Source organism: Heterocephalus glaber, unplaced genomic scaffold (assembly GCF_053883595.1).
Source record: "Heterocephalus glaber isolate CG9 unplaced genomic scaffold, H.glaber_assembly_v1.0 deba00001429, whole genome shotgun sequence".
NCBI classification, from domain to species: Eukaryota; Metazoa; Chordata; class Mammalia; order Rodentia; family Bathyergidae; genus Heterocephalus; species Heterocephalus glaber.
Genome location: NW_028258294.1, coordinates 24,315,232 through 24,334,364, shown reverse-complemented (window position 1 = coordinate 24,334,364; position 19,133 = coordinate 24,315,232). Strand labels below are relative to the sequence as shown.

General features: G+C 36.6%; 1 protein-coding gene across 1 annotated transcript in view; it reads right to left on the bottom strand.

Moving 5' to 3' along the window:
* Ddx10 (DEAD-box helicase 10) overlaps positions 1–19,133 on the bottom strand; it is a 359,979-nt gene that overhangs the window by 302,953 nt on the left and 37,893 nt on the right. The window contains exon 10 of the mRNA XM_087212358.1: positions 6,613–6,714. Within this exon, the coding sequence (XP_087068484.1) occupies positions 6,613–6,714 (102 nt within the window). The remainder of the gene's footprint in view (positions 1–6,612; positions 6,715–19,133) is intronic.

The following is a 19,133-nucleotide window of genomic DNA, read 5'->3' as shown; positions in this document are numbered from 1 at the left end:
AGGATCAACAGAACAAAATATAAGATGCAGAAACAACCCCAACCTCACTCAGCTACCTTATCTTTGACAAAGGGACCAAACACTTTCACTGGAAGGAAGCCTCTTTAAAAAATGGTCCTGGGAAAACTAGCTTTCTATATGCCAAAGATTAAGCCTAGAGGCATATCTCTCACCACTAAACTAAAATCAAAATAGATCAAAGATCTAAATATTTAAACAGAATCACTTAATCTGTTGGAAAACAGAATAGGTAAAATTCTTGAAGACATAAGTGCAGGCAAAGACTTTATGAATAAAACCTTGATCACATAGGAAATATTAGAAAGAATCAACAACTGGGATTACATCATATTAAAAAGCTTGTGCACATTAAAAGAAACCCATGGAGTGAAGAGATGACCCACAGAATGGGAAAACATTTTTAGCAGCTACTCCTCAAAGGAATAATATCTGGAATATATGAAGAACTCAAAAAAAAATCAGACCCCCTCCAAATTTAAAAACCAAATCCAAAAATAGCCATCTGAAGTGAACAGACAATTCTCAGATGAAGAAGTACAAACAGCAAATAAGTTTATAAAAAAATGTTCAACATCACTGCCCATTTGAAAAGTGCAAATCACCCCCACCAGCACAAAGAAGGTGAGCCATGTGGGCACAAGGAGCAATCCCCCCCGCACCCTGTTGAAATGAGGAGTTTCAAAACCAGACTTCCAGATCACCTAAAACAACCCCAAAGGGAAACAAGATGGAACACTCTGATACTCAACCATCTGAACTCCATGAACTAGCAACAAAAGAGGACATGGAAAAAATGAAATCAGAAATAATTTCTCAGATAACAGCAGAGATTGTGCCCATAGTGAAAGATATGATTAATAAATCTAGAGAGGACACAGATAAAAACTGAGGAACATGATGGAATCCCAACATAGGAAGCAAATGGAATCCATAAAACAGATGCAAACAGATTTCCAGGAGATTAAAAACTCCATCAAAAGCAAGGACCCAAGTTTGATCCCTGGTATGAAAAAAAAAAAAAAAAAAAAAAAAACTCCATCGAAAGTCTATGCAACAGAAGGAGCCAATGTGAGAACAGAATTTCAGATATAGAACATAAGATTGCAATTAGTGACCAGGAAAGAAAAATTGCTTTAAAAGTGTAAGGGACCATGAGAAATCAATCCAGCAGCTGCTAGATGATCCAAAGAAGAATAACATAAGACTGATCAGAGTCAATGATGAAACAGGGGAGAGTTCAGATGACATAAAAAAACTGTTCACAGAAGTGATGGCAGAAAACTTCCCAAGCAAGGAAAAAGAACCTGACATACAGATAAGTAAGGCATATAGGACTCCAAGTAGCCATGATTAAAAAAAAAAAATCTACACATAGGCATATAATAGTTAAGATTCCAGAAAACCACAGAAGAACAAAATTCTACAAGCAGTTAGAGAAAAGAAACAAATCACATACAAAGGAAAGCCCATCAGAATCACAGCAGACTTCTCAATGCAAACCCTCAAGGCAAGAAGAGCTTGCAGTGATGTATTTCAAGCCCTAAAGGAAAACAGCCTCCAACCCAGACTGATGTACCCTGAAAAATTATCTTTCAAAATTGATGGGGAAATAAGATATTTTCATGACAAAGAGCACCTTAGGAACTTCACGAATACCAAACCAGCACTCCAAAAAATTTCAGACAATATCCTAGGAAAAGACAATGAGGATCACAATCCCAGGAAGCCCAGCAGAATGAATCCGGTGGGCACGACAAGAAATTAAATGCAAGGGGGGGAGAATCCAACAGAAAGTAAAAGTCATGACAATAAGTCAGTATGTATAAGTTATAACCATCAATGCTAATGGTCTCAATTCACCAATCAAAAGAAACAGACTGGCAGAATGGGTCAAGAAGAAAGATCCAACAATATGCTACATACAAGAAACACATTTAATTCAAAAAGAAACTCACTGACTGAAAGTTAAAGGGTGGAACAGGAACCCAACAGGAACCCAAAAAAAAGCAGGAGTAGCTATCCTCTTTGCAGATCAAGTAGATTTCAAACGAAAATCTGAAACACTCTGGTCCCAAGAATTTCAGATAAGGGATAGTCAACTTGTATGTACAAATCTATTGTGAACATGTGTTTTCATTCCTCTCAAGTAAAAACTTAAGAACAGGACTGCTGGTTCTTAACAACAACACAAGAAATGTCTATATTGTTTTCCAAAGTGGTTTTATCATTTTACATTCATATTAGCAGTATTAGAAAGTTCTAACTGGTTCACACCTAAGCTGACATTTGTTCTTTTAAAACTTTTAACTTAAGTTCGATCCCCAGTACCAAAAAAAAAAAAATTTTAACTTTAGCTCCCTAATGAGTGTATAATTCAATCTTGTTATTGTACTGATTAGTATTTTTCTGATTCTAGTGTTGCACATCTTTCCTTGTGCTGTACTGGCTATTTATCATATTCTTGTGTCTACTTTTTAATTGGGTTGTCTATTAATAAGCTGTAAGAGTTCTTTATATATTCTGCTCATAGGTTATATGCATTATAAATATGGTCTGTTTAAGTACTACTTTTCATTTTCTTAATGATGTCATTTAAAGTTCTAAATTTGGATGGAATCGCATTTATCATTTTTTTCCATTTACTGAAAACATTATCTTTTCCTCTGCTCTTGAATTGAGTTTATGTTCTATAAAATGTTAATGTTAAATAATCTTTCAAAACTCAGTGGACCATATATGTGTGGTTCTATTTCTAGATTCTCTGTTTTATTCCAATGATCTATATGTCTTTCCTTACACCAACACTGCCTTGATTACTGTAGCTTTAGAGGAAGTCTTAAAATTAGGTACTAAATGTCCTCCAATACTTTTTTTTTTTTTACTTTTCTAGGTCCTTTGTACACTTACATAACTTTTAAATTTCAATATCCAATTCTTCATTTATAGTAAGTATACAAAGAACTGAATTGTTATATATATCTTGTGTTTTCTAATCCTGCTAAATTCAAATACAAGTTCTAGGGCCTCCTAGAGATTTCTTAGTATTTTCTCTGTAGATGATCATTTCATCTACATATAAAGATTTTGCTTCTACCTTGCCAATCCTATCCTAATTGGGTCATTTTATTGCCAGACTATTTTGGTTTGGGCCTAGGTTTCAAAGTTTAATGGACAGATGAGGAGTAGGCATATCTGCCCTGTTCCTCACCTTAGGGTGAAAGCATTGTACCGTTTCCATTCATATAAGGCATTTTTGGTGTAAGTATGGAATACATGGCTTATCTGTTGAGAAGGTTCTGTTCTCCTTCTAGTCTCCTGATAGCTTTTACCATGAACAGCTGTAGAATTTAGTCTAATACTTTTTCTCCAACTAGTGACAGGATCATATGGCTTTTCCCTTTCCTCTGTTAAAATGATGACTTTTGGGGGTGGATCTTCCAATGCTGAACCAACACTGCCATCCCAATAATAAAACTACTTTCTACATACTACCAGATCTGACTTCTGATAGATTGTTTTGTTCAACCAATTTCTATCTATGTTCATACTTTTTTCTTCTATTATCTTTATCCAGTTTTAGGATTAGCACAATGTTGATTTCCTAAAATGAGAGAAGTGTTCCTTCTTTTTTCTGCTTTAAATGTTTGATATAACTTATCAGTTAAAATGTATATGAGTCTGTTGTTGTCATATAGATAGGTTTTCAAGCTAGGAATATACTTTCTTTAATAGGTGCTATTCAAATTTTATATTTCCTCCAGAGTCAGTTTCATTAATTTGTCTTCCAAGGTACTTCTTAGAAGTTCTCAAATTTATTTCAAAAACGATTTTTGTAATATGCTTTCTATGGCCTTTTAAATTATGTAAAATCTGTGGGAATGTCTACTAGATCTTGATATTGTACTTTTAAAAATGTATAATTGATATTGTGTAACAGGAAGAAAAGGTCTAAAGGAGTAGGGGAAGTGGGAGGAGTAGGAGAAAGGAAAGAAGGGAAAAGAAAAAATATGAGAAAAGGAAAAAAATGGAAACAAAGTCTTTGCAAATAGGGAAGGGTGAAGGGGGTAAAGGAAGGGCAGGGGAAGTGGAAAAAAAAATAAGAGCCAAGATACTCATGTAAAGGTACAAGATCCCAATGATGAATGTAACTGTATTTTATACCTAAAATGTACCAATAAACTTAATGGGAAAAAAAAAGAAAAAGAAAAGTTCAAATTAAAACAACACTGAGATTTCATCCCACTCCAGAATGTCTATCATCAAGAAATCAACCAATAATAAATGCTGGCGAGGCTGTGGTGAAAAGAGAACCCTTCTCCACTGTTGGTGGAAGTGGAAATTAGTACAACCAATATGGAAATTAGCATAGAGATGCCTCAAAAAACTAAAACTAGAGGTTCCATTTGACCCAACTAGTCCCCTTCTAGGTGTCTTCCTGAAAGAGTTAAAAGCATCATACCACAGCGATATATGAATACCTATATTTATAGCAGCAAAATTTGTAATAGCTAAACCTTGGAAACAGCCCAAATGTTCATCAACGGATGAAAGAATAATTAAAATATGGTTTTTATACACAATACTACACTGCCATAAAGAAGGATAAATTTGAGACATTTGTAGATAAATGGATGCACCTTGAGAACGTAATTTTAAGTGAAATAAATCAGACACGCACGTTTAAACATCAGGTTGTTTCTCTTGTGTAAGAAACCTAAAGGGTAAGTAAGGACCAAAATGGATGCTAGATATTGAGAATGTTCAAATGAGAAAGAGAACAAGGAAGAGGGAAGAGGGAAGGTAAGGGAGGGAACAGGGATAAAAGAATGGAAGGAAAACAATAGAAATAAAGTTTCATTAAGGGAGAGAGATAGAAGGATTGAACAGTAGGGAGGGAAATGGGGAAAAAAAAGAATTAAGATATATTGTGTACAGGTACAAATGCTCTATGTTGAATTGATCATTATGTCTGTCAAAAATGTACCAATAAAATTAATTTATTTAAAAAGACATTGGATAAAGGACTGTTATATAAATATAAACAACTCTTAAGCTTACACACAAGGCTGAGGTGTACCTCAGTGGTAGAGCACTTGACTGGATTCAATCCCCAGCACCACAAAAATAGAACAAAAAGCAAAACAAAACAACAATAACAACAACAACAAAAATCCTCCAAACAATCCAATTTATAATGAACCAAAGACCTCTCTCAAAAAGAAAGACAGCAGAGGCTGGGGATTTAGCTCAGTGGTTTCGCCGCCTGCTGCACAAGCACAAGGACCTGAGTTAGATCCCCAGTACCAAAAAAAAAGAAAGACAGCAAATAACTGTAAGAAAAGAAACTCCACATTCTGCATCATCACAGACATGCAAGCTGTAACAATGAAATACCACTGCACGCATATTAGAATGGTCAAAATTCAAAATTTTGACAACACCAAATGCTGACAGTTTCAATCAACAAGAATTTTCATATATTGCTGATAGGATTACAAAATGGTACAGCTCTCCTTAGAGGACAAGTTTCCTTACAATCTAAACATCCTATTTCTCTGAAAATAAGACCTAATCGAAAAATAATCAGCCTTGAAATCAAGAGGTCAAAAATGCCAACCTTAATCAGCCTATCTTTGCCTTACCTGCCTTACAGAGTAGCCACCAGGCAACAGAATAGTGATGGTATACAGGACAAGGATAGACTGATTGGGGCTGGCATTTTTTTAATCTGTAGTTTTTGAGGCTGATTATTTTCCCATTAGGGCTTATTTTCAGGGAAACATGGCATATTCTTACCAAACAATCTAGCTACCATATTTTTTTATTGTTACTCAAAGGAGATAAATGTCCACACAAAAAAGTGCATGTGAATGTTTACTCACAGTTGCCAAAACCTCAAGATGTCCTATAGTAAGTGTGGATAAACTATCATATCTAAACAACATATTCTTCAGCACAAAAAAGAAATGAACTCTCAAGCCATGAAGACAAGGAAGAACCTTAAATATGTATTACTAAGTGAATTGAAGAAAAGCCAATCTAGAAGGCCTATATATGGTTCCAACTATATGACATTCTGAAAAAGCCAAAACTATAGAGACAGTAAGATGACCAGTGCTTGCCAGGGGTTAGTGGAGAAAGAAGCATGAATTGGCACTGAATAGAGGATATTTAGGTCAATGAATATCCTGCACATGGTACTGTAAGAGTAGATACATGTCACTACACATCTGTCCAAATCTAGCAAATATACAAGAGAAATTCTCATGTAAATTATGGACTTTGGGTGATACTTGATTGTCAGTGTGAAAAACGCAACAATCTTTCTGGGGATGCTGAAACTGGGGAGGTTATATAAGTGAGGGGCAGGGAGTATACAGGAACTCTGCACTTTCTCTTCAATTTTGCTGTGAAAAATAAAGCTTCTTTAAAAGAAAAAAAAAGTGGGTTTTGTTCTGTTTTGTTTTGCTTTTTTTATGTCCAAAACCAAGCAGCTGAACACACTAGGAGGAGGGAAATAGTTGTAGGCCATAAAGCATAATAAATTCAAATCTTCACTTTCCTAACAACATCAAAACCAGTAACTCTTACTTGATTTGCTTCACAGGTACTTTCTTCTGGAGAAGCTGCTGCACCATCCCTTGCTCTTCTGAGGGAAGTAAAATTAATAAAGCTTCACCATCCTCTTTGTACCTAAACAAAAATAAAACAAAACTCTAACACATCTATGCAATCTGCATTTTACATTTTAACACTATAATAAGTAGGCAACGTGGAACCCAGTTCATCTAATCAATAAATATTTGAAATACCAGATTTTTAATCTTCTATGACAAACAAAAACAAAAACACCTAGGGCTCTGACCACCTTACATCATATTTCCAACACTCATTATAATTCCTAGTGACTGTAAGGCTGTGTCCCAATACAGGAGCTAGCACCTAAGAAAGAAACCAACTAAAGGTAATCGCTTAAATAGGTCTCTACCTATACAGTAAAGAGAAAAATTTTTATTCCAGCCACTAGAGGATTCTAATAAAATTAGTCATTTGATAAACATGGCACCCTAATATACAGAGTCCCTCAAAAAAATGTATACACACTTCAGCAGTTCACCAAACTAATACATGTCTGGAAGCTAATGGCCACCAATTTGAGCACCTCTTATAATTGTACAGGCCAAAGGAAACTTGTATTAATCTCATGATGTCTCAATAAATTTAGTATTAAAATACTTATGCAAGTTTTCTTTTCCTGGTGTACACATTTTTTTGGCAGACTACCTGTAGTAATCAATTCATTTTCTAAGGGGTTTTACTAAAACCTTTAAAATAAAAACATTCAGAGGCACCAGGTTGGAGAAAGGATCTTTGCTCAGGTGAAAAGGAATGGATCTCTGCTCAGGTAAAGTACCTGCCTCTAATTCTTATAACTTCTCTTCCTTACCCAAAAGAAAATATTTTCGTGCTGTATCTTCAGAAATTTTGGCTGACATAGGTCACAAGGCATCCTGTAGTTACTTAAGCTTTTTGTGATACTTTCTTACAGATTTTATTGATACTGTAGTGCCTGCTGTTACATGTAAGCAGTAAAAGAGAATGAAATGGGATATTTGGGCAAGTATTTTTAAATAAACTTAAGAAAAAAAATCTCAAGGCAGTCTCTTCAAGATACACATTACAAAATAAGGAGCACACTTTTATAACTAATCAAATAACAGACTATTTACTGAGAAAAGTATGTACCAGGTATAAACTAAAGAACACACAGAAACAAAAAGATGAAAATTCCTGTCCTCAGTTAACATTTAAGTTAACTAGGAAAGAAACCACACAAGCAAGAGATTAAGGACAACATTCCACAGAATGTTTAGTCAGTGCCAAAGGACAGCCATGGGGCGTAAATGCCAACATAGAATTGAAGAGAGGATATTCCAGGCTTGCCAGAGGAAAAAACTGTAATAGCTGATGGAATTTCAGGTAGGTACTAAAGATAGGACAGAAAAAGCTAAGGTGCTCCAAAAGAGAATAGCCTGGTCAACAGAGAAGAAATCAAAAGCCACAAGGCTAAAGAAAGAACTAAAAAACAAAGGAGAAAGTCTAAAGTTGAAATATAAAAATGGACAGCAGGACAGAGTAATATAAAGGTACATTACAGCTGGTTTTTGGAGGACCTTGGATGCAATAAAACTTTACCATTGAATGCTGGAGGGAAAACTGGCTTTCACAACTTACTGAGAGATGGTATTATACTTTATTTTGATGACTAAAGGGCAATTTTGCCTTACATGTTGACTTTAAAACTCAACTCCTACAAAAAAGATAAAACTAATCTAACACACAAAAAAATTAATATCCTTGTATGCACAGGAACAGAAAAATGTGCAAATGTAAAATAAATCAAAATGGGGTGTAGTGCCACAGCCTGTAATCCCAGCACTTGGGAGGCTAAAGTAGAAGGACTGCCACGAGTTCGGGGCCAGCCTGGGCTACACAGTGAATTCAAGGCCAGTCTGAATTTCAGAGTGAGACCCTGTCTCAAAAACACAAACAAATAACAACAACAAAATTTTCTTCTAGTTAATTCACTAATTTTATTAAAATCTTATTAAAGGGCCATAGATGCACACTACTGGATAGTGAGAAAACAGACATGGTCCTGACTGTTATTGAATCCAGTAATGATTCAGGATTTTGAGTGTTGTGATAGACACACTGGAAAGTCTAGTAAAATGTAACAGAGAGCTCTGGTTAATGTATTCTTGGTGTCAGGAAAACTACCCTTCAGAAATGACACCTAAACTGAGACTCAATCAGAAATTAGTCTAAAATTAGAGGTAAGGATATATGGACGAGTTTAATTTTCCACAGGGAAAATGTAACATTTGAGAGTCCAGTGAATACTTTATTCATGCTTCTCTACTTTTTCTCGTAAACCTGGGACAAGTAAAACTGTACATACAGTTTACTCTTTTATCTAATTATGTTTTATAACTGAAAAACTACTGCCAACTTATCTTCCCTATATTTTAAATGCAAAATGACATGACTCAAAAGTTTTCATCTCCATTTACTACAAAGGAAAATTAAAACATTTCCCCAGTATTAGATTGCAGTATTAGATTGAACCATCTGTGAATGCAGAAGTTATCTGTATATAGAATAATGAGGTATCACCCCAAGCAAACAATGTATCAGAGATACCAACTTCTGCAGCAACAAGACCTCACCAAGGACGGATCAAGTCTCAAAAAAGACTGGAATCGATTGCTTAGGGACTCCTTACCAAGGTCGCGAGTCGTGCCAAACCAACAGATTCAGCCCGCGCCTCTGCAGCAATCCACTGGCTACCACCACCCCTACCCCCCCAACCCCCACCTCCCAACTCCCCCACCCCCTACCCCCACCCCACCCCCACCCCCGCTCCTCTGGCCTCTTCTCTGTACAGCCACCTGGTTCCACACTACAAAGACGCAGAGGACACCAGACCACCAGGCCACTCACTGTACTGGGTAAGTTGGAGTCATCTTCACCTCCCATCAGGACAGGGGCTATCTTCAGGGGAAGGGCAGCTGGAACCTGCAATACAACTCTGCAGAGTTCAACCCTACAGGAGGACAGGGAGCTCAACTTGGGACTTGCAGCCAGAAATCTGCCTGAATCTCACAGGTCTGCGACTAGCTTGCTGAGACTCACTGACTTATATCTGCACACTGCTACCCACATTGTCTATTGTGACAGCAGAGACATACCCTGAAAGAGGCCCTTCATCTTCATTGTTATTTTCTATTCCCAAAATTAGTATTATTAGGTTATTTTCTCTTTTCTTTTCTTTTTCTCCTCTTATCTTTAATTTTTTCCCCACTCTTTGCAAATATTTGTTTTTCTCTCCTTTTTTTTTTCTTCTTTCTTTTCTCTTTCCTTTCTCTCTCTCTTACACTCACTCTCTTGCTCTCCCACATTGTTCATCTTCCCTTTTTGTCCCTGTTTTGGTCCTGATTCAGAGTTCTTCTTTATTTTCCTATTATTCTCTTTTTCCTTCTCACTTGTGTCCTCTGGCCACACTGCTAACCTTCCCCTATCCTTCTTCCCATCTGTCCGTCCCTCCCCAACCCCTTCTAACTCCCCATCCCAAAGGGTAAAGTTGTTATACTGAAGAGTTTATTCACTATATGTCGGGTTGGTCCTCGATCTTGATTTAATTCACACAGCTAAAGGGGATAGATTAATAACTACCAAAAAATGTCATTTTCAAAGATGTACTTGATGCAGTGGTGTTGCTGATTGTATCATTTGGGCTAAGTTGTTGTTATTGATCTAGTCAATGAACCTTTCTAGTATAAGGAAAATGAGATAGCCTTAGAGTCATTAGAGACTCTAAACTTAAAGACCAGCTATATCTGGAAGACACCTCTGAGAACCAATCATTCCATAAGGGTTCTAATTACAAGCAACAAAGATACCTATAATAAGCAATTTCAAACTATCAACCCAGGAGTTAAACCAAGGACAGTATCAAAAACAAAAATGAGAAGACACTTAACTTAAGTAAGGTACAAACTCAGATTTCCACCCCACCAAGGGTAAATCCTGGAGGAAATGAGATGGAAAAGTCCCATAACCAACCACCTGGATACCCTGAACTGATAGCACAGGAAGTAACAAAACAGATGAATGAGGCTTTAGAAAGATTCAAAGCAGAAATAATCTCCCAGATATCTACAGAGATGGCGAGCAGAGTAAAAGACATGATTAGAGGATCTAGAACAGAAACAGATAAAAAAATAGATGAGCTCAGAAACATGCCAGAAGCCATGAATGCCCAGCATAAGAAAGAAATGGAAACCATGATCACCCAACATAAGAAAGAAATGGAATCCATGAAACAGATTCAAACAGATATTCAGGAGATCAAAAACACCACTGAAAGTATCCACAGCAGATTAAGGGAATCTGAAGATAGAATATCAGATATAGAAGACAGGATTGCGGTTAAGGACCATGAAAATAGAGATTTCTTAAAAATAGTAAGGGACCACGAGAAATTAATCCAACAACTGCTAGATGATGCAAAGAATAACATAAGACTGATAGGAGTCCATGGAAAAAACAGGAGAAAGTACAATTGACATTAAAAAAAACTGTTCACAGAAGTAATAGTGGAAAACTTCCCAGACAGAGATGGAGAACTGGACGTACAGATAAGTGAGGCATATAGAACTCCAACTAGCCATGATCAAAAAAAATCTACATCTAGACATATAATAGTCAAGATCCCAGAAACCCAACAGAAAAACAAAATCCTACAAGCAGTTAGAGAAAAGAAACAAATCACCTGAAAAGGAAAGCCCATCAGAATCACAGCAGACTTCTCAGCACAAACCCTCAAGTCAAGGAGAGCCTGGAGTGAAGTATTTCAAACCCAAAAAAGAAAATAACTTCCAACCAACCTAGACTGTTGTATCCTGCAAAATTATCTTTCAAAATTGATGGGGAAATTAGATACTTCCACGACAAAGAACACGTGAGAAATTTCATGAACATCAAACCAGCACTACAAGCAATTCTAAACAATATCCTAGAAAAAAGCAATGAACGTCACAACTCTATGAGGCCCAACAGAGGGAAGCCACCAGGCAAGGTACGACACTAAAGGGAAAAGGGGAAAAAATAAGAAATAAAAGAGCCAACAAAAGTAAAACATCATGACAAGGATAAACCAATATCTATCACTTATAACCCTCAATGTCAATGGCCTCAATTCACCAATCAAAAGAAAGAGACTGGCAGAATGGATTAAAACAGAAAATGCAACAATATGCTATATACAAGAAACACACCTAACACAAAAAGAAACTCATAGACTGAAAGTAAAAGGATGGAAAACAGTTCTCCATGCCACAGGAACCCAGAAGAAAGCAGGCACAGCAATCTTATTTGCAGACAAAGTAGATTTCTAACCAAAACTAATTAAGAGAGACAAAGATGGTCACTATATCCTTGTGAAGGGAACAATCCAAGAGGAAGAGATGACAATCCTAAATATATATGCACCAAATACAAACGCCCCCAACTATACAAAAACAAATATTAACAGACATGAAAAACCAAATAAACACTAACACAATTGTAGTGGGGGACCTCAACACCCCACTATCACAAATAGACAGATCATCTAGACAAAAAGTTAACAAGGAAATTCTAGAACTGAACCAAGTTACTGAACAAATGGACTTAATAGATGTCTACAGAGTGTTCCACCCCACAAAATCAGAATACACATTCTTTTCAGCTGCACACGGGACATTCTCCAAAATAGACCACATGCTAGCTCATAGGACATGTCTAAGTAAATGTAAAAGAACTGAAGTTACCCCCTGTATATTATCAGACCATAGTGCAATAAAATTGGAGATCAACAACAGAAGAAACTGCAAAACCCCAACAAACACATGGAAACTGAATAACACCCTCTTGAACAACCAAAGGGTCACAGAAGTAATTGATGAAATTAAACAGTTTCTACAAGTAAATGAAAATGCCAGTACAACATACAGGAATCTATGGGACACAATGAAAGCAGTTCTATGAGGGAAATTCATAGCAGTGAATGCCCATATTAGGAAAACAGAGAAAACTCAGATAAATAACCTAATGCAGAACCTCAAACTCTTAGAAAAAGAAGAGCATAACAAATCCAAAGCTCGTACAAGAGAGGAAATTATAAAGATCAGGGCAGAAATCAATGCAATGGAGACTGAGAGAACAATACAAAAAAATCAATGAATCAAAGAGTTGGTTTTTTGAAAGAATAAATAAAATCGATAAACCTTTAGCCAACCTTATCCAAAAAAGGAAAGAAAAGGCACAAATACATGCAATTAAGAATGAAAAAGGTTGCCCGGGATTTAGCTCAGTGGTTTCGCCGCCTGCTGCACAAGCACAAGGACCCAAGTTCAATCCCCAGTACAAAAAAAAAGAATGAAAAAGGTGAAGTCACAACAGATCCAACAGAAATCCAGAGGATCATCAATACCTATTTCAAGATCCTCTACTCCAATAAAATGGAAAGCACAGAAGAAATGGACAGATTCCTAGATACATATGAATTGCCAAAGTTGAATGAAGAAGATATAGAAATTCTAAACACCCCAGTTACAATGAGTGAAATTGAAAATGCAATAAAATATTTACCAACAAAGAAAAGCCCAGGTCTGGAGGGCTTCACTGCTGAATTCTACAAGACATTTAAAGAAGAACTAATGCCATTACTCTTTAAACTCATCAAGGAAATTGAAAGGGAAGCAATACTTCCAAATTCATTCCTGGAAGCAATTGTTACTTTGATTCCAAAACCAGGGAAAGACTCAACCCAAAAAGAGAACCACAGGCCAATCTCCCTAATGAATATAGATGCAAAAATCCTCAACAAGATACTGGCAAACAGAATACAGAGAGTCATCAAGATGATCGCACACCCTGACCAAGTCGGATTTATCCCAGGGATGCAAGGATGGTTCAACATTCATAAATCAATAAATGTAATACACCATATTAACAGAGTCAAGGACAAAAACCATATGATCATCTCAATAGATGCAGAAAAGGCATTTGACAAAATCCAACACCCACTCATGATAAAAAAAAAAAAAACCCTACAGAAAATTGGAATAGAAGTTATCTTAACCTGATTAAGGCTATCTATAAAAAACCAATAGCCAACATCATACTAAATGGTCAAAAACTGAAAACTTTCCCACTAAAATCAGGAACAAGACAAGGATGCCCACTATCACCACTCCTGTTCAATATAGTTCTGGAAACATTAGCCACAGCAATTAGAAAAGAGAAAGAAATAAAAGGAATAAAGACAGGAAAAGAAGAAGTTAAACTGTCATTATTTGCTGACAATATGATACTTTACATAGAAGACCCAAAAAACTCTTTACCAAAAGACTTCTAGACTTATTTGACAGATTCAGTAGAGTAGCTGGATACAAGGTCAACACTCAAAAAACAATAGCCTTCTTGTACACAAATAACAGACTCACTGAGAGAGAAATTAGGGAAACAATTCCTTTTACAATAGCATCCAAAAAAATGAAATATCTAGGAATCAATCTAACAAAGGAAGCAAAAGACCTCTACACTGAAAACTACAGCACTCTGAAAAAGGAGATCAAGGAGGATATAAGAAAATGGAAAGACATCCTTTTTTCCTGGGTAGGAGGAACCAATATATTGAAAATGGCCATAGTTCCAAAACTACTATATAGATTCAATGCAATGCCAATTGCAACTCCAACAATATACTTCACAGAACTAGAGAAAACAATCCAAAAATTCATTTGGAACCAGAAGAGATCTAGAATAGCTAAAGCAATTCTAAGCAACAGAGACATGGCTAGGGGTATCACAAGCCCCAACTTGAAACTATACTACAAAGCTACTGTGATAAAAACAGCATGGTACTGGCAAAGAAACAGACCCAAGAATCAGTGGAATAGATTAGAAGATGCAGAAACAACTTCAGACGTACTCAGCCACCTCATCTTTGACAAAGGAGCCAACCACCCTCATTGGAGGAAAGATTGCCTATTTAATAAATGGTGTTGGAAAAACTGGATTTCAACCTGCCAAAGATTAAAACTAGGCCCATACCTATCACCATGCACTAAACTAAGATCAAAGTGGATTAAAGATCTAAATATTAAGACAGAAACACTAAACTTCCTGGAAGATAAGTTAGGTAGAACTCTTGAAGACATTGGCATAGGAAAAGACTTTATGAACAAAACCTCAGTAGCATGGGAACTAGCAGAAAGAATCAACAACTGGGAGCTCATCTTATTAAAAAGCTTCTGCACTGCAGAAATCACCAGTAGAGCTAACAGACAAGCTACAATGTGGGAAAAAAAAATTTAGCAGCTGTACCTCAGACAAAGGTCTACTATCAAGAATATATATATATATATTCTTAAAAATTAGACCCCCCAAATTCAAAGACCCAATTCAAAAATGGGCAGCTGAAATGAACAGACATTTCTCAGAGAAAGAAGTAAAAGCAGCAAACAAATATATGAAAAAATGTTCAATATCACTGGTCATTCGAGAGATGCAGATGAAAACAACACTGAAATTCCACCTCACCCCAGAAAGAATGGCTGCTATCAAGAAATGAACAAATAACAAATGCTGGCAGAGTTGTGGGGAGAAAGGAACCCTTCTCCATTGTTGCTGGGAGGAGTGCAGACTGGTGCAACCACTGTGGAAGTCAGTATGGAGACACCTCAAAGAACTAGGACTAGGGGTCCCATTTCACCCAGCTATTCCCCTGCTGGGTATCTTCCCAAAAGAATTAAAAGAATCAAACCACAGTGATATATGTGCACCCATGTTCACAGTGGCACAGTTCATAATAGCTAAAGCTTGGAAGCAGCCCAAATGCCCATCAACTGGAAACTGGATAAAGAAAATGTGGTTTTTTTATAAAATGCAGTACTACTCAGCCATAAAGAATGAAAAACTAGAGTCATTTATAGCTAAATGGATGCATATTGAGGCCATACTCTTAAGTGAAATAAATAGGACACACGTGTAAATACTGAATAGTTTCTCTAGTGTGAGAAACTGATAGTGTAAACAAGGGTTAAAATGATTAAAATGAATAATTGATAATTTGAAATAGGAAAAAAGGTCCAAAGATGAAGGAGTGAAGGGAGGGGAAGGGGAAAGGAAAAAAGGGAAAGGAAAAACTATGAGAAAAGAAAAAAAAAATGGAAATGAAATCTATGTAAATAGGGAAGGGTGGAGGGGGTGAAGGGCTCACAGGTAATGGGGAAAAAAATAAGAACCAAGATATATCATGTACAGGTACAAACACCCAATGATAAATGTAAACGAATTGTATACCTAAAATGTACCAATAAAAAAACAAACAAACAAAAAAGAGTGGAATCATTTAATATTGACCACTCAGCACTATACTCCCAAAATGCTATCAGTGAAGCCAGATTCTTAAGGACAAATTAAGCTCTTCTCCTTCTGAAGGCATTCTGCGTGGCCCAATGGGGCAATTAAGAAGGTGGAAAACAGGGCCAGGGATTTGGCTTAGTAGTTCTGCCGCTTGCCTCACAAGCACAAAGACCCAAGTTCGATCCCTGGTACCAAAAAAAAAAAAACAGTATCACACACAAAAATTTGGGGGCCAGGGATTTAGCTCAGTGGTTCAGGCGCCTACCTCGCAAGTGCAAGGTCCTGAGTTCGATCCCCGGTACCAAAAAAAAAAAAAAAAGAAGGTGGAAAACAATGGGCAAGGAATAGCAAACCCTTTTAACCTTCTATATCCTAATTCAGAGACAGCAGGATGAAATAAATAGGACCATAAGTCTGCACTGGCCAAGAACTATGACCAAGGAATAAGAAAACTTTCTACAAAATCAAAAAAGCACACAGGGAAAGTTCTGTGATCTTCCAAATAACTCAAAAGCAGGAATAATAAGGCTAGTCGCCTATATCTATCTTATCTATCTAGTCATGATTCCAAGAACATGGGAAAATGAGCAGCGTTAAAAATCACAAAAGGGCCATGTCTGAACCCTTTAAACCTACAGCTAGCAAAATACATATACACAGCTATACATGGTTATGACAGACTGTAACAGTGACATTCATAAGAAAAATTCACAAAAGAAAGTAGAAAATGATGTCCAAAGATAAGTCCTACTTTACAAGTATCTATTAAGATCATAGCTAGCCATTTTATCTATTTTACATTATATACATCTTTCCCCAAGACAATGTAAAATACAAATTATCTTCCATATGCAGACACCAAACAATTTCCAGTGAGCTTTTATTTCAAGAATAAAAGCACTTTTACAAGCAAGGCCCATAAGCTAGCTTTTAGATTTTAAAAGCAATATCCCCAATATTCCAGGCCCAGTGAAATGATAAGTATAAGAGAAACAAATGTTCTTCATAAGACCTGTATTTTAAAATTCCATATACTTAGGCAGATTGTTTTAAGAGATATTCCTAGCACATATGAAAACCCCACATCTGAAACAATTTTCGTTTTCATCTTAAGTATTAATATCACGCTGCATTTATACAGCTCTTCCAAGTTTAAGAACTTAATTTTACATTAATGTATCATTTCTAAAAGCAAGCAACCAAAAGAAAAAGCAAGTCCAATAAGCTGATCTAAAATCAACCAGTTACTACATATCGAAGATTTTAAAACTTCTAATTACTGCTTTTTCAATTATAGTATAGCAAGATTCCTTCCAGAAACAAGGATCTTCAAGAGATGGAACATGATTATCTAACAGATATCAGGAAGCTTATCTCCATATTCTGCAGTTCACCACTATTTCTAGCTAAAATAAGAGATCGAAACCCATGGCTTAAATGCATATGGCAATTTTCCACTGAAATAACCTTTAAAACACTATGGCCAAAAGGAGAACAGTCCTGCTGTTGTGGTACTCATCTGCTTTTGACCCAAGAGTTAATAATCTTGCTGGGTATGGTGGCACATGCCTGTGATCCCAGCATTCGGGAGGCTGAGGCAGGAGAACTAAGGCCAGCTCAGGCTATATAATATGCTCAAGGGTGGCCTGAACTACACAGCAATACCTTCTCTCGCCGGGGATTTAGCTCAGTGGTTCCCCCACCTGCCTCGCAAGCGCAAGGACCCGAGTTCGATCCCCAGTACCAAAAAAAGAATAAATACCCTCTCTCAAAAACAAACAAAAAAAGTTAATAACCTTACTCCAATTCAGATACTCAACATATCGACTCCATTCTAGTTGAGTCTCTGTTTGTTACTTTTCCTATTCATACTGCCAATTATGGGCTTATGCTATGACCACATTTAAAACTACCTAGCCACCATCAATTTTCCAAGCCTGGTTCTCCATGTTAATAATTCAGGTTCTAAAATACTCTATTTTAGAATAATTCCATTCTTGTAATTTAAAAATATATACACAGAAGCACACACGAAAAAAGTTTGGGTGGTGAGTTTTAGGTGTTGGTGATTGTTTTGCCTTTATTGCCTAACATACAATGAGTACAGAAAGCACTGCTTTGGTAATAAAAATGTTATTAAAAATAAATTTTAAAACACGCATGCTTGATGTCTTCTATATCATCCTTATCTTATTTAACACACATCTTAGTACTACTAATATTTGTGTGATTATCTGGACCATTAAATTTGAGGACAGGCATACACATTCTATGGGTCCTTAACAGGTGCTCAATAAACATTTGGTAACTGAATGAAAGCAAATGATCACTAGAAACATCAGCAGATAAAACATAAATTTAGAATAAAAAGAACTGGGTTTCACTCCGTTTGTACTATTCAATAGCTGTATAACTGCAGATAAAATATTTTATAACTATATATTACATTTTCTTATTTATACATACACTTGAATCTAGGTCCCCTAAAGTTCTACAGTCATGGTTACTAATATACTAGTCACTGTTCACAATACAAATTTCATCAAGAGGTAAAGAAAGGGAGACATCTGTTGGGTACCTTTGCTATTCCACAGTCCTTGTCTTTTTCCCTTTTATGTCTCCTTTTATTCTTCCTACACCTCAGCCTTACTTGTGGGAACCATCCCCAAGACTTCATGTCACAATAGGAGAACAGTGAAGTCTGTAATAAACATGCAGAAAGACAGCTATAAGAAATCTCAGCAGAACTGTTCTGTTCCTCCTACACAATATGGTACACAGAGAGCTCACTATTCCAGGAAAAAGAGTATCTCTGACCTAGGGAATGTCTAAAGACTCTCTACTGGATTTAAAAGAGAAAAAGACATGGTTGAAAATATTCCAGGACAAAGTCTGCTGCCTAAGATCTCAGAAATAACGAACAGGTGTTATCATGATAGGCACAGGATCTGCATGTGGTACTGGTGGAGTACACTGCTAGGTATGTCTGGGTGGATCATGGAGGTGTGGCCTTGGGTTCTATGTCTGCCCTTACCCCTTCCACTCTGGCACTCTTCCCCTGCTCTGCTTTCAGCTGCCATGAATAAGCACCTTTGCTCCCCCATGCTCTTCCACCATGATGTTTCTGCCTTGGAGCC